The sequence below is a fragment of the Poecilia reticulata genome, linkage group LG8 (genome assembly GCF_000633615.1).
Source record: "Poecilia reticulata strain Guanapo linkage group LG8, Guppy_female_1.0+MT, whole genome shotgun sequence".
Classification (NCBI taxonomy): domain Eukaryota; kingdom Metazoa; phylum Chordata; class Actinopteri; order Cyprinodontiformes; family Poeciliidae; genus Poecilia; species Poecilia reticulata.
This window is the reverse complement of record NC_024338.1, coordinates 7,179,869-7,196,390: the sequence shown is the minus strand read 5'-3', so window position 1 is coordinate 7,196,390 and position 16,522 is coordinate 7,179,869. Positions and strand designations below refer to the sequence as shown.

At 38.4% G+C, this 16,522-nt stretch overlaps 1 protein-coding gene across 1 annotated transcript in view; it reads right to left on the bottom strand.

Annotated features, from left to right (window-relative positions):
* The window catches only part of grb2b (growth factor receptor-bound protein 2b), a 31,073-nt gene extending 17,727 nt beyond the window's left edge, over positions 1-13,346 (bottom strand). The window contains exons 1-2 of the mRNA XM_008415458.2: positions 13,131-13,346; positions 9,961-10,206 (exon numbers count right to left, since the gene is read on the bottom strand). Of these exons, the coding sequence (XP_008413680.1) occupies positions 9,961-10,038 (78 nt within the window). The 5' untranslated portion in view covers positions 10,039-10,206; positions 13,131-13,346. The remainder of the gene's footprint in view (positions 1-9,960; positions 10,207-13,130) is intronic.
* Positions 13,347-16,522: the final 3,176 nt, after the last annotated feature.

Here is a 16,522-nt window from a genome sequence, read left to right as displayed (position 1 = left end):
GACGATGACTGTGGGATTAAGTCTTCAAAATGGGTGATGAAGCATTAGTGTGCCGATTTAAAATAACCTGGAGGTGTTAGGATGAATGTTGAGATGAATGTTGAGATTGGGGGAAAAAAACAAAAACAAAACGACAATGGACCACTGCCATGTTAGACCACAAAGTCACAGCTTCACAAAGCGAACATTACATCTTTAACCTAAATGGCCAAAACAAACTGAGCGCAACCTTTTCTATAGGGGAAYTTAAATACAGCCATCGTTCTGTTCTTTGTTCAGCTTGAGGCAATTTATACACACTGTCACTTTTAGAAGCAAGGGAACGAATGGTGAACTTTACACTAAATTGAGAAGTGAGGAAAATAAAAAAAAAATACAACCTTAAATCGATGTCAAGTGTGTTTGTATTGGAGCAACTGCTGGGTTTAGAAGGTATTAACACCAATCTTGTAGCCGTTCGATGCAAAGTGCAGCTTTACTAAACAGCTGTTGTTTTAGTGCCACAAGCCTTTAATGCTAGCATCTGAAATCTGCATAATCTGGACCATTCTACTTTCATTTATGTGGTAAAATATAGGCTACTTTAGCCAGATTAGCAAATCAAACTATGAAGGGAAAGAAAAAATTAAAAACAAAACCCCCACATCAAACAAGTCTCTGTTTGGACTGTTCTCGTTAGACGGAAAAGGAAGGAAATGTGTGTAAAGAACACACAGAGAGAATAATTTAATCTTTAAATACAGCAGCTGACGTCTTTATGGCACATCTGCAGGGAGTGATATGGAGATGAGGAGTGAGACCTAATTACAGTTCTCTGGTTTGACACTCAGGGGATAAGTACAGGGGAAAAAAAAAAAAAAGACTGTTGAGGAAAGAGGAAAGAAGAGCCAAAAAAAGAGGTGGCACAACATGCAAATAAAATTCAAGCAAGAGCAACACAAAGCAAACAGAACCACATTGTGATCAGTTCAGGGACCTAACGGTTAAGAAAAGAAGAGAGGGCATTCCTCTAAGGGGGTTTTAAACTCTGCTTAATTGGGGGCCAAAATTGCAACATTTGTTACATTCTCAGTTGGTGCTGTTCTCTTTAACAGTACTGTGTCTAACAAACCAAACACTTTGAAAGACCTGTTCTCCTCCTCCTCGCCTGTGGTGGCGCTGCACCAAGAACCAGACAAGGAAACGACAAAAAAAACCCTTCCATCTTCTTTCTTCTTCCAAGACGACTTCCATCTTCACAAAATGAAAACAAAAATCGAGCAGCGTCAAGATTTTAGCAGTTGCAAGACGGGCAATTTCTCCTGCTAGGGCAAGACTCACGTGTTCGTTTTGGTTGAATTTACCCAGAATGCCCTGCGCTACAGTTTGCTTCCTACTTTTCTTTTTTTTTTTGCATTCGAACCTCGCCAAAGATTACATTAAGGTTTTTAGGCACACCAGAGTTTGATTGAACATTCTAACTTCCCCAAACCAAGTTCTAGACAAATTAGAGTTTGACTAAAGGGCTGGTGTTAAAGCACCTAAAGTGTTTATTCTGCATAGTGAAACATGTGACTAGAAAGTGACAGAACATTTTGCTATAAACCTCTATTGTTTTAACATTCACACCCTTAAGTTTTTGATGAACATTCTACACAACAGCAAACCAGCAGTTAATTTTTTTCCCCACTCAAACAGTTTTGTTCTTTAAATGTTCAATTGATTACAACTTCGCTGCATGTGTCAAGAGTGTTCCTGCCTCAACACGCCTCATTTCAAGTGATGTGTCCCTAACAGGCTTCTGCAGAACTCGATGACAGGATGTGGAGGGAACTTTCTGTGAACCCAGGTTATACATAAAAAAAAAAATTTAAAAAAAGTAAATTGTACAGAAACCCTGAATTGCAACACAAAAAATGAAAAGACTGCCCAAGGCAATGACTAACAATGAGCTGTTTTTTTTTTTTTTACTTCAGTCAAGAACAGCCAGTCTGTGCATTTCAGTCTGTTTTCATGTGCCTTGTGGAAGTTTTCATTGCATCTTAGTGGGATTTTATGATAGACCCAAGTGGATAGTGATCAATATATTCTTACAAGAGTCAATGCTTTGTAGAAGCACCTTTTGCTGCAGTTAAAGCTGACAGTCTGGTGAGGCATCGTGTTTCTCACACTCAATTCTTCTTCGYAACTCCCTCATGTTCTGTCTGATTGGATGGAGACTGTCAAAACGTCAATTTTTGTGCTTTGCTAGTGTTTCGCTGTTAGATTTAGGTCTAAATTTTGACTAAACAATTCCAAACCATTAATGTCTTTGATGTAACCCTCCATGAAACCTCCATCCTTATCAAGTCTTTTGAAGTCTCAACCTGGTTTTCTCCCAGGATTGTGCTGCATTTAGTTTGGTCAAGCTTCATCTCCACTGACAACCTGTCCTATTTATGGGGAAGAAAAGGCGTCTCTTATGGGCTTTGAGTGTTCAGAGTGACATGGAGTGCTTAGTTCTCTACCACACATCTGCTTCATTTACACCAAGCGGTTTGGTGTAAATCCGTTTCAATTGTAACTGAAGAAAAATTAAACAGAAAATCTGAATTAGAACCCAAAAAATGAAAAGATTGCACAAGGCAATAACTAACAATGAGCTGTCGTCATACAGTGTTTTTATACTGTATGAAGACAGTAGATAATACCGTCTTCATACAGTATGAAGACAGCACCCCAACTCTAAATGGTAGAGTTAGGGTGACACTATTGGTATCCGTCTGTTGATTCAGTAATAGAAAAGCCATCACTGCTTGCGTCAAGAAGAGACATACTATTGGATCACTTTCGAAGTCACTAGTATAATGCCACGTTGGACATTTGTCCAGTTAGTCCAGTTACTAAACAGGGAACGAAATTTGCAAAAACCTAACTTTTCTTCTACTTCCCAATTATGCTGTACTTCTTGGCGACATGAAATCTGAGGTTGTAACATGAGAAATAATGAGAAAGTTCAAAGGGTGTGAAAACTATTGGAAGATACTGTGTAGAGCCTATATTTGTAGGGGACATGTACTCTATACTGGTTATCTTTCAGTGATTAACACATCTTTCACTTGGCTACTTACAACTCAAACCCAACAATATATACTCAATCTTGCTTTGTCTTAGCAGATATAAAGAAACTGTTAAAGTGTGAGCAACATGTAGYGCAAAAAAACCCGCATTTTTCCTCAAAAAGAACTGTTGCTTGGCTTTGCAGCCATTTAGCCCTAGTAGTAGGCATTTGCTGATGCAAAAAAAGCTTAAATGCACAATTGTTCATGCCATGTGTTGACTTTGTGCTCATGCTTTCAATACACAGACACAAGGCAGAAAAAAGTTCAAACAGCACTTCCATTACTAAAATAAGCCAATATTTGAGCTTTTACATGTTCCCAGTACCGCTTTAAAAGTGAATCATTCAGGTGGGCATTTAGCTGGTCTAATCTAGAGAATAATGAAAAGACAAAAAAACAAACAAAAATTAACAAAAAAAGATGCAATATTATTTTATGCAAGATAACAGGATTTCTGTAGAAGAGATTTACAGTGGGAGAGAAAGCAAGCCCTGGAAAACTCAGCTGATACGTCGAAAAGAGTCTTTGCTGATAAAAATGTGCAGCAACGTGGAAGTTGATTGGTTGAGAGAGTAGTAAGCAACCTTCTATGGCAAAAGTGCGAAGGGAAAAAGATACAGCTGTTGCTTCGAGTGTTGAAACAGATGGAAATTGCCGAATCTGATCCATTTTAAACAGCGTAATATGCGACTTATTTAAAAAAAGAGTAATCAGCAAAGAGTGGGAAATTGAAGTTTAGAAAAAAAGTWAAAACCCATCTTAAATTAGAGTAAGATTTCGAAAGAAATTCCWAACATGCATGGCAGCTCTGATCTGTTACTCCTCATCAAGTACAATAGAGGTCAAATCAATATGCAAAGCATYAACATTCAATGATGAATCATTAATTAAAAAAACAAAAACAGGGATCTTAGGAGAATTACATTTATGTAATTCTATAAATGCCGAGTTTTGTAAATTGTGGCTCCAAGAAGTGATTATGAAAGAGCTTCAAGAGACACAAAGTTGCAATGTGAAACTCCGGCAACTTTTACAGTGCGCATGTAAAATTGGTGGGAGTTTTCTTTTAGATACAGGAAGCTGCTGGGGGTTGGAAGACAGAGAGAGAAAAAGAGATCGAGTAGGATGTGAAAGCAGCTAAACTGTAGCATTAACCAGAGCATGAGATGCAACGAGACAAAGATGGGAGAAATCGACGATGGTTTAGCGATAATACTTGAAAATGGAGCAAAGCCAAAGAGCTTACATGGACCAGACGACGGTTTGCCGTGGTACACCGAATATGCAATTCAGATTTTCCCCAACGCTGGCTCAGGTTTCTCAAACAGGTCAATGTCCTTCATGAAGKTTTCAACAGAACATAATATATATTCCAACAACCCATCGATGCACTTTCGGTTTCAGCAATGATTACAGTCARATAAGTTATTCTAGCATAGCTGTATTAGCCTGGTTTCAGAATCTCTAGCTCCATTGCTAATTAAGTTGAAAGTTGTTTTTTTTTTTTTTTTAGGCTAAGCACTTCTAGGTAGACCCTGATGATTCTTGGGAACTGGAAAGCTGTTAACATAGGATTTTTWTTTTAAAACATCTAAAGTACTGATCAGGTCACTGACCTAAAAGCTGTACAAAAAATAAATAAATAAATCTGCCATTTCTGCTGCATAAGAGCTGAAAAATCACTAGTCATATTTTGTTCAGTTTCTAAAGTTTAAGGATTAGATCGATGCCTACACGGATATTTTCAAAGTGTGTTTCGAAATGTTTTGTCTCTTCCTCAGGCAATCCCTGTACAGTTAAGTCCAAGGTCATTTGTGTGTTTGGGAGGTAGGAGGTTAAAGAACTAAAAAGGTCATTGGGGGGAGGGGGTTGTTTTTCCTCGTTTTTTTGAATGAGCACAATAAAAGTGTTATTTTCAGCTATAGTGCCARATGGAACAAACAGGAAGTGAAGGAACAAACCATTCAGTCCACGGTTACGTCGCACCTCAGCCCTGCTTCACGAGAAAAGGAAAGCTATTTAATGTCCCATTTCATCATCGGATTCTATATAACGATATGAACTAATAGCAGGTTCCGTACAGATAAAGAGGGATTGCAAGACATGCTGCCGGGGCATGGTTCAGCGATCTGCTAATAGGAGCAAATTCGGTCAGCTATAAAGGCTGTTAATCTTTATTTATTTAAAGAGGAAATGAGAACAAGTGTCCAACGCTCAAGGCAACGACAAGACGTCACTGTGGCCTACACTTTGCTTGTTGCTGTGCGACTCCAAAACCATTTGCTCACACAGCAAATGAACAAAAAGAAAAAAGAAAGCTAAATTTTGATTAAGTTTGTTCTCCTCGGATGAAATTGACAGTAATGTGGAAAGACATCTGGCCCAAGTCGACCTCAAATGTTCATAATGGCCGGTTGGTATATTATGTAATTTACAACTGAATGCGTACATGCGGGCGACTTGAGCCACTCGGCCTGAAAACCAGAGAAAGGTAGAAAATGGTTAAATACACAAACACGCAAATGAGTTGTGGAAACATCTGCAAGCGAGACCAGACACTTGCACAAAAAGACAAAAATAAAAAAAAAGGATCTCAAAAGGCAAGAAACTTCCCCTTTTTGTCCACGCATGATGAGATATCATTTTGTGAAACCAAGCTACTCACCTTCAACTAACGGCAGAATGTCTTAAACTTTTACATTTGCACTGTAAGAATMTTTAACGCAAGTCCTCAAGGTTGTTTAGCACAATGTCTTAATGAAACAAGATTGAAAACTTGCTGGTTTTAACAACCTATCGACTAAAACTGATCGAAGAGATTAAAAAAAAACAGGAAGGGTTTTTCAACAGATCTGCCTGTCGTGTACAGATAACGATGGAAATGTGCTTTGTATACAGTATGCACACACACACCAACAACACGTCATGATTGTAAAACGGGAAAGAAATGCAATAGGATTGCCATTTAGTGGGGAACCTGGACTTCCTTAACGCAGATGTGAATATAAACTTTTAACACATGTAGCTGGTACCGTTATCAATACCTAAAAATCTCTCAACGACGCTAAAAGTCTGACAAAATTAGAGATTGAAAAAAATATCAGATCAGACAGATTAAAATAAAATTCATGTCAATTTTAATTTCCTGCTTGAAAATAACGTCTTCTTTTGCTTTAAAAGGAACCGCAAGCTTTTAGGTTGGTTGCAGAGATACRGAAAACAAACAATGTATGCATRGATGGAAGAACCTGGGCGCTCTGAAGGGAGCTGAGCTGGAGGTTTTCTTGCTGTGAGGCAACAGTGCTTTAAAAAAAATAAAWAWAWAAAATACATGCAGTACACAAATACACAAACAGAATCGACAGACTTGAAGGTGTTGTTTAGACCTCAGAAGCGCCATGTTGCATCAGTAATCAACATRCCCCGACTATGAGGGTTTTGTTTAATTACAAGAATGTAGCTATGGTATCAGCAGAATGAAGACAAAATTTTAACAGAAGAACGTCTTAAAATTGCAAGAAAAAAGTTGTTTTAGTGAAAGGGAAAAAGCCTGAATGATTAATTTGTTATTTTTCGAATTGGAGTTTTCAAAAAAAATGACAACTTCATCCTGCTAATACTATGATTTTATTCTTGCATCGTTTCAACTCTATTTTTGGTAATATTACGACTATTTTGGTAATGTAAAAAAATWAAAATAAGAAATTAGCCTGACCCTTACATAGCCTGACCCTGCCTAACCCTAACCCTGAATTCAAAACCCATRAATAAATAAAATCAATAAAACAAGAGATGGCAGCCCTGGGCTTGCTGACATCGCTCTGAACTATGGAAACACAAGAAGACCTTTGATTGGGGGAAAGAAAAAAAAAAATCCAGATTTTCTAAAAATTAAATCTTCAAAAACCAAAAATTACATAAGATCTAATGCAGAGGGAAAAAACCCCAGCAACTATGTAAAGATCAAATGACAGCACGTCTTTGGTAAAAGTGAATATCTGCTAAGCCTCTACATTGTAGGTGGAAAAAGGTCGTTTTATGCACCATCAAGATAAGAGCCCATGTTAGTAACGTAGCCACTATCTCTGAGTGATACTGAAAATAGAGTGAGATTAAGGGATGCTGTATACATGCAAAGCCTTAACACGGGGTCGTCCTCTTATGAGAGGCACTCTTTGTATTGGGAGCGGAGCTGTTTAGTATTAGCATCAGCAGATAGCGCTGGTGACAGACGCACAGGACGCAGGGTGGACGGTCTCAAAGGAAAAAACGGCCTTACACGCCATAAGGCCATGTAAGGCTGAACCTCAACTTCTTGGTGCTTTTCCCATCTGCGGTCATTTCTCCACGAGGGATTCGATTTGTCCCAATCAAAATTAGTTTTATTTGGAGTAGTCAAAGTTGGAAATGGTTATAGTTTTTATTAATATGATTATCATATTATCAAGCTACTTAACTGGAATGAAAGCAAAGCCAGAAAAACTTAAGAAAAAGAAAAAAAAACAAGGACGCGTTTTCGCCCGACTAGGTTTTATGTGAGCTCAAGTCGTGACCAAACTGAAGGCAGAAGAAATGAGCTGAGACAACCTTCATAAAAGAAAAAGGAAAAAAAAGTTTCTTCTGAATATAAACTACGGTAAGGAGTTCTAAAACATCCTCACTCATCCCACTAAAAAGGTTCTCAAAAAAATAGAAAGATGGGTTGTTGTTTTTTTAAAGTGTGTGTCAGTGTCAGGGATTTTTCTGCTAATATCTGACTGACTTCTACAGATAAAAAGTAAAAACAAAAAAGAAAGTATTTTTATGTGTTTGGAAACTTCAGTTTCCAAACTAGTAAGAAAAAAGCATAAATAACCAAATTGTTTTCATCTTCCGTCACATTTTGTCAGCATGTATATGTAGGGGTGCACCTACTGCAGTTTTCTAGCCAACCACTAATTTTTTCAAAAACCTGACCTGCCAGTTCCAATTTTGACCAAAACCGATTTTTTTTGTCTTACCAAAAAAAACAACAAAAAAAAAACCACACAAAATATAGCAATAGGGTTGCCAAGTTGGAATGTGTTAACCGCACACATGTAATATGAAGTCTGAAGGATGAGACAGGTTTCTCCTGTACAGTGTTTCTGTAGGTTTCACCATCTCATATTTAAGACTTTTTAAGACCTTTCTGGGGGGGAAATTAAGACCCATTTTGCGACTGGAATGCACAAAACTGCAAATAAATCAATGATAAGGGTTAGCATAAGGAGTTGTCCAATGGCTAAGATGAACATTGTCCACTAACTGGTGATAAATTTGCCTTTACCCATGATGGATGGAAGTAAGCTAGCTAGCTTTAACCTTGCATAGTATATTAGCAGCTACTAAGCAGTAGACCCAACTGCCTAGTGAAGATGTCTGACTGTAACTCAAGGTTTTGCGCAACAGTCCTGCAAAAATAGAGGAACCTACATAAAATTACATTAGATAATTCTGACAAATTTTAAGACATCTGATTGACGTATTTAAGGCCAACTTTTTTCTCTCAGTACATTTAAGGCATTTTAAGGCCTTAATTTTAGATAGATAAATTTAAGATTTTTAAGGATGCACAGACACCCTGTGCAAGCAACAGCCGGTATCAGACTACACAAAATTAAGAAAATTGAGGCCAATTTATCAGTGCACCCTTTAATTATCCTTTTACTGTTTTTTTTTTTTTTAACTTAAGTTAATTTCCAACAGGACATAAAAGACCAAACATTTATTGGCTAATGACCCCAGTCTTGGTAATCACTGATCAAATTTCCACAGAAACAAACTAATACATGATATCCAATTCTGTAAAAAAATAAAWAAATAAATAAAAAATACAAAAGGTGATATTCCCCGTCAACTTTTTGGACAGTTAGAAAAAAAAATGTAAACAAAAGAAGAAGCAGTTTTACATAAACGGTTAAACTTAAGAGGAATAGAATACTTTCTCTTCACTTAGGTAAATATGGTAGAAGTCCTGTTTGGCTSAGCGTTTCCTAAGCTGACTTTCTCTGTGCTTTTAGGCCTCCTGCTGAGATAARAAGTCTTTCCAATACTCTCTGCTGAAACAGCACTGATCCCCCTTTAAGAACAGTAAAGTAATCCTCGACGCCCAGTGTTACATAAAAATATTTTAAATCTAACATTGTTTGAAGTGTATAATTTTCTGTAAAAGCCAAACCAATGAGCCAACTCCTCCTGCATCAATGTAAATCCAGCACTGCCTGTAGAAGCATTTTGTTGTTCAGACGAACAGATTCCATTAAAAGCCCACAGAGCTGAGTGGCTTTTCACATGTGTTCTTCTTAAGCTAACAGAATTTAATCCATTGGAAGCTTAACAGTAGTCCTTTTATTTCTGTCTTTACTACAGATAATGGCTGATTCTCCAGAGAGAAAATTGATCAAACCTACAGCCAAGAACAGAAATTAGGATCCTTAAAGATGGCAAAGAAGATTCAGAACTGAATTCAAGTGAAATCTTAAATCTTATTTTGTGAACAAATACATCAGAAAGCATAAATCGCTAAGTAGATCCAGAAAAAGTTCTTAAATTGTTAATAGTCTCTAAACTTTAATTTGGCTTCCTTTGTACAATAATTACCTTTTATTTTAATGATCGTTTTCATCTTATAGAAAACCCAGCCATTTAAAAAAAAAAAAAAAAACTTATCCTGCATGAAAGTTGCTAGAAATAGCAGCACAAGGGAGAACGTTTTCTTTTCAGTGCAGCTTTTCTCAGAATACCGCTGCTGTCAAGCCTCCATTTAAATCCAAAACAAAACCAGGTGAATAATCTCCAACATTTCATGTTCTCCTAAMATACATAAGTCCGTTCATCAGCCTGACAAGCCGCCGCTTACCTTGAGGACCTCTCCGCGTTTGAAACTAAGCTCGTCGTCGGCAGTAGCTTTAAAGTCGTATTTGGCGATGGCCTCCATGGTCTTGSTGACTCACAGCAAAACAACTCGGCTGTGGATACTCTTCTGTTTCGAAACCGACGCGCTGTCCTGGCCTCCGTGGTCGTCAGCTTTTCTCCGAGTCTCTCCTCCCGTCGATGACCCGTTCCTGTAGGGCTTTGACCTTACATAAAGGTCACAGGACAGCACCTGCAAACACAGGACAGCGCAGTTACAGCTCAGATTTCTGTTTTGCGGAGTGACTGCACRAGGGATTGTGGTTATAAGRAAACATCARCAGTGAAAAAATGGGAGCCAAATTTGGGGTGGRGCRAGGGTCGAAATTTGAGAAACTATTAAATTAAAAGTGGACCTTTATRATTGAWGGAGGCTGAACATTTCAGAGCAACTGGTTATCAAACATTTTCAGTCAGTCATCTCCTTTGCGGTTCATATTTGCTGCAGCCATGTGCGTGCGCGTGTGGTTACGGTTGCTAAGAGACATCTCCCAAGCTTTCGCTAGACATAACTTGTTAGTTAAAAATGTTACATTTAAATTTCACTCCAGGAAGCGAAGCTCCAGATTAAAGCGGGTTCAGCGACATTTTGTGGGAATGTGCCCGTTATATTATGTACTGTTCCTTTAAATGAGATGCCAGCGGAAATGGTGGGAGTTAAGAGTTTTCTACTGAAGTGTGAAGCATCCTACACGTTGCTGCACATCGTCAGTCAGCTGGCTGAAGAAGAAAAAAAATAAATATAAGTAGCTAAAGGAGCATCAAACATAACAGTTTTTAAAATTACACAGTTTTAAAAAGACTACAGTTAGCAAACTGTGCAGCATCTTCGTTAAGCAACTACCACAGGCTGATAGCTTAACCGGCAAATATTAGCTACACACCCAGTTTTACTCGACAGAGAGAAAACAAATGAATCTATAGAGAATTTTTCAGAGATAAAGACACATTTACTTGAAAATGATTAGTAAATTTAGTTAGTTTAGCAGAATTTCTGCTTCGGTCTGTGTCCAAAATTCTAGCACACGTATCAATAATCGCCGTTATAACTGAAAGGATAACATTATCAATAATTGATGCTGCATGTTTTGAATGAAGATTGTTGTTCCATTAGGACCTCATGCTCACATCATCGCTTTTTGAGTTTTTAAGTGTCGCTTTCGTCACTAAAATTTGGCAGTCCTCGTAATCGACGAGACATTTCTAAGTAAAACTACAAAAACACTCAGAATAAAGAAGAAATCTTACGATGAACAGAACCGGATAATTTCGCTTTTGGACAGTGGTATTTTTAAATCAGAAACAAGTCTGATCTTGCAAATCATGCCAACTCTGAAAAAGCAGCAACGTAACAGATTCATCCCTCTCTCTGTCACACTGTGTGACGCTGGCTGTAGTCCAGACATCAATTATTAATAATCAAGCTCGACATAAAGGCCACTTTAAATTCCTACGTGATCGCAGGAAATGAAGGAATAGGTAATCCAACAGACAGCAAAAATAATAATTTTAAAAACGCTTATTTTTTCTATTAAACATCAAGTCGGACAGTTTCATCTGCAGACAGTCGTGCGATTTGACTCGTATTGCATTTCCACGTGTGGAAAACAAGAAAAACGTTGACTAAATCAGCTTGCAAGGAAGTAAAAATGAGGATAAATCTGATGAATACTGCAGTAATATTCTGTAAAATGTTATTTAAATACTGACATCTGTTGCAACAACAAGGTTTAATGTGTGACATTTGATTAGACACAAAGCAGAGAACAAGCATGTTCTGCGTAGATATGCTGGCTTCATAATAAAAAAATATATATTAATATTAATCACAGTAAAATGTATGTTTTGTGGCAGATTAATGCAAAACCAAGTTAGGAAAAGATCTGGCTTGACCAAAAAGAAGTATGTTGTGATTTGTGAGCTTTGGAAGACAAAATTGGAATCTCCTGTAAACAGAAKCAGCAGGTCAGAGCTTGTTTGTGATTGGGACCTCTTCCACAAGTCCCTCCAATCGCTGCATCCAATTACGATTTGCTTTAGACATCCACTGCCGTTGTCAACAGTCAAAAAAGAAAAAAGTAAGACATTTTTACTACAATCAGAGATAATTCCAATACCATTTCCTGAGCAGAAACCACCAGATACGACCAAAAAAAAAAAAAAAAAGGTCAGCTGATTGTGGAGCCGAGCCGAGAACGATACGGTGACTAAACCTAGAAGTTGTCCCGAGTTAGAGGATAAAAGGTGCGTTATCCTATTATGTTGTCTTCCCGGTGCGCCTCTGGTAGCGTTTTGATGAGCTTCCCCTAATACTGCTCTGGTGTAAATAAGTCCATTAAAGCGGACGCAGATATCAGACACAAACTGTCACCGAGCAGTTAAAAGCAACCGAGTTCAAACCATAACTCTTAACGTGGAATAAATAAAAACAACCCATGTCGTGATGTGCGAAAGGTATGCAAAACTATTTTAGCAGGAAGGAGCGAACACAGCAAAATTAGTTGTGCCGTTACAAACGTTTGGCAGCCGAGGTTCGACAGAGAAACGGGTCATTAAAATACCCTCAAAAAATTTCAAACGCCATCAGCATTCGACTCCCAGGCCATGAGGATAAATTCGGGCAGGATCGTGTCTGTCCCGTTTTAGACAACAGGGCACGTACGAACCGTTTCCTCTTGACTTTTTGGGTCTCTAAATGAGGAAAAAGAAGAAGAAAAGATCGATTCGGTTCCAGGGAATAGACTGCGCCCWCTGTTCTAGAACGTTAGAGTTAGCATGCCGGCTAACGGTCGGGCAACAATAACTGCGATGCGATTCTCAAACTTACTCCCATCTAATTCAACCGGCGGCCAACTGACGACGACGTATTTATGGAAGATGCGGTGAAAGGGAAAACGACGAGAAAACGAAACATTAACAAATAACTTAGGCCCCTACCGGGGAAATTCTGGCAAACGTGAAAAGGGAAGAAAACACCTTTTTTTCATAGGGCAAGCTGTTGTTGCTAGCGTAGAGGCGCAGCTAGCTCAGAACACTGCCGAACTTGACTAACCGTCGAGAAATTACCGGACTACACGTTTTGTCTGTGTAAACAGGAGCAACAGAAGAGTGTCTTACCACTTGTACTATTCCGTTTCGAAGCTGCCCAAGTAAAAAGCAAAAAAAAAAAACCCTTTGCYGTGTCTGACGCTCTCCCAGCTTCCTCTAAAGAGATACCCCCACAGTATGTACAACGTCGCTTACAGCCCTGTCCTGTGAGCCTGAAGCTAGCTGGTAGCAGAAGGTTTTCGACGTTTATTTCCGCTTCCTTCCGTCGAGCAGTTAACTGCTTTTCAGCTCCTCCCTGTCAATTTGTATGATTGGGTCGTTGGATAAAAGTGTCACAATTTAATAATAACAATGTTAAATAGCAAAGACATTTTTAAAATGTGTTTTTATGCGATATCTACATTGAATAAATAGTAACCGARTATAATTAAAAATTGTGTCAAACGTTCCTAAAATACCTAATTATTTTTTGAAACCATTAGTCAAATCTTAAATTTTAAGCTTTCTATGTAATAATATAGTTATTCCAATTCTTAACTGCTTAATATTTCATGTAATACTGTCAGTGATGAAACAATAACTGTCATTGTGTCTCATCTGATTGGCTAACCTGTACAGCAACTAAACTGTTGACCAATTACTGTGACTGAAGAAGTATTAGCCCCGCCCACTGACTTTGGTCATGTAGATATATATATGATGCACCGAGTGAAAAAAGATAATAATCGTGCCTGCTTAAATTTTTTTTTATAAATATATATATTTAAACTGATTWAAAAATTATATAAGCTGATTGCAGTTTGTGTTATTATTATTTGTTTAAGTTTGAAGTAGTTGAAGTCAGCAGACATTACATGTGTTTGTGTCAAATTACAAGGAATTGCAGTGGGTTACACTTTGGCTCAACTTTCTCTGCCAGTTAACTCCAAAGAGAGCCACTGAAATTTTCTCTTGGGCGCTTCAAATATGTTTTAATAGCCTCGGTCAGAAAATAAGCGAACTGAGTGGGTCTAATGATATGTTATCTGATCGCTGTTGGGATATTTGGTCTTCTTATATTGCTTTCATTTTTTCTTTGCACATCTGCTTTTAATTTTGGTCTGGAACAGAGGAAATGTTGGAATACCTTTACAATGCTGCCCCCAAGTGGAATGTTGGGGTTTCTTCATGTTGACGAGGGTCTTTGTTTTGCTTGATTGCGTGCGCTACAAATGSACTTCATTAAATCCAGAGGTGGGTAGAGTACCCAAAAATTCTCCTCAAGTWAGAGTAGCACTATTTTAACATATTTTTACTCAAGTARGGGTAAAAAATACARTGCTRTGAAGCTACTTTTTCTTAAAATACATTTTGTAGTCATGTACTCCTCAAATCTGGACCTTTTGGGCTAGTAGCAATGAAGAAATTCAGAATGTAAGGAAAGCTGGAACAAGTCCTGTTTGCAGTTTGCCATAGGTCATCCTAACTCAAACCCTAACCAGTAATGAATACACCGTCCTAGTTGATGGTGGTTAGGAACCAGCATAAAACTGATGGATGGAACTAGAAGCATTTAGCCAGAGCAACAATATCATAAATATTGCTTTTTTTCACCCCACAAAATAAGRCCACTTTTATAGCACAATCAACTCATTGTGTTATCTTCAGTTGTTATTGCTGCTGCCGCTAGTCTGAAGGAGCCGTGTGGGGAGGATGCTAAGGGATGGGTGCCCTGGAGGGCAGAAACTCAGATGATCCAAGAGGGCGTTTAGGGGCTCCTGAATTATTGACACGGGAGATTCTAGGCTTTCTCAAACATGCATGAATGAACCAAAGCAACACTCCAGGTGTGTGTTTGATGAGGGAATGTCATTATAGTGTAATATAAAGCCCAAAAACTCAATTTTGCATGATGCCTCCCTTTATATATCTCCAACATATTTTTCAGGTTTCCATCYGTTTTTAAAAAATGAAAACCACATAACCCTCTCCAACTACTTCATGATTAGTTGGACAGGGATGTTTTGGCCTGTCAGAAAAATCTCAATAAGTACATTTGAATATGTGTTTGTTAAGTGACTAAATCTATATCAATATTTTGGAAGGTACATTGTCTCTCAGGGTGTCCAGTTCTATGTATGCAGACAGCATTTCAATTGATGTACGCGTTTGTCAGACCAGTAGCTGGATAAAGAGGTTGTGCCGCAGACTGTTTCTTGTGTTTTAGGTATTTCCCTTCTGCCACACACCTGAATTGTATCTCTGGGTAATTAACAGACTTCTCCAGTACTTGATGGTCATGCAATCATTTGAATCAGCTGTTCTGGAATAGAGGCACATCTAAAACATGCAGAAACAGGGGGGCCGGTGAGGACCAGGGTTGAGAAACACTGGTTTAACCCTTGTGTTTAGAAACGGGGTCCAACCGACCCCACACAAGTAAAACTTGTATCATTTGCCACAGTCCTCTACATTTGCCTCAGTCCTTGCACACACAAGGRTTTAGAGGAAGCAGCACCACACAACTTTCTTCCATCTCATTCACATTGGTCTAAAGAGATGCACAAACACATGCCGYCCCGGTCACTTTAGCTGTGCAAGAACTTCTTTGGCCAACCACGCTSGCCACTATACAGCCATCTGTCACCGCTGAACGGCCATGTGTCCTCAGGAMACACCGTCTGTCAGAGTCTAGACACAATGATGGAGACAATTGCCATTCAAACTGTATGTTTTAAGTGTTAAGGTCATCTCTGACACTTCAAACAATCTTGAGWGAGAGTTCTGGTTGTATAAATATCCAGATATTTTGCTTCTGGAATGCGGCTAATGGGAAAGAATAAACCACACCGTCTTTGTGATCCTGCATTTCCTCGTGTAGYGTGTGGGTTTGTTGCGATAGGCAGTGAGAATTAGGAAGCCTTTTGCATGAATATTTCATACACCCAACAGTAAAAATGGTTTTATCTAACAGTGGAGGACCATTAACGGTGGACTGTACATCTAGTAATTTGGCAGCCTGTGAAAGCTCTACCAGTGATTTGTTCTCCTCCACAAACCAGATTCAGYGAGAGTCTCAAAGAAAATATCTTGCATTTTAATGTTGCATTTTTGGACAGTAGATAATGGTGTACATGCCGTCCTGTACATTACGAGGTCACAACCATGCCAGAATTTCAGCAACCTCACCCTACGTGGTTGTTTGACGTGCGATATTGCTCTGTTGTGTAACCTAACTGCATAACCTTACCACCAGAGATAAAGACAAACTTCTTCTACAGCAGATGTTGTCATCACAAGTAAAAAAGGTTAGCCAACAACTGTTTGGAGATGACTATTAAACTTAAGGTTCGCCATAATAAGATTTAATAAATGAACGCAACATATTAAGCCTGAAGGGTTCCAAACTAGCTTGAAGTTTTATGAGAATGATCTTATCTTAACGGTGGCAACAAATCTGTTTTTTTTTTTTTTGGGAACAC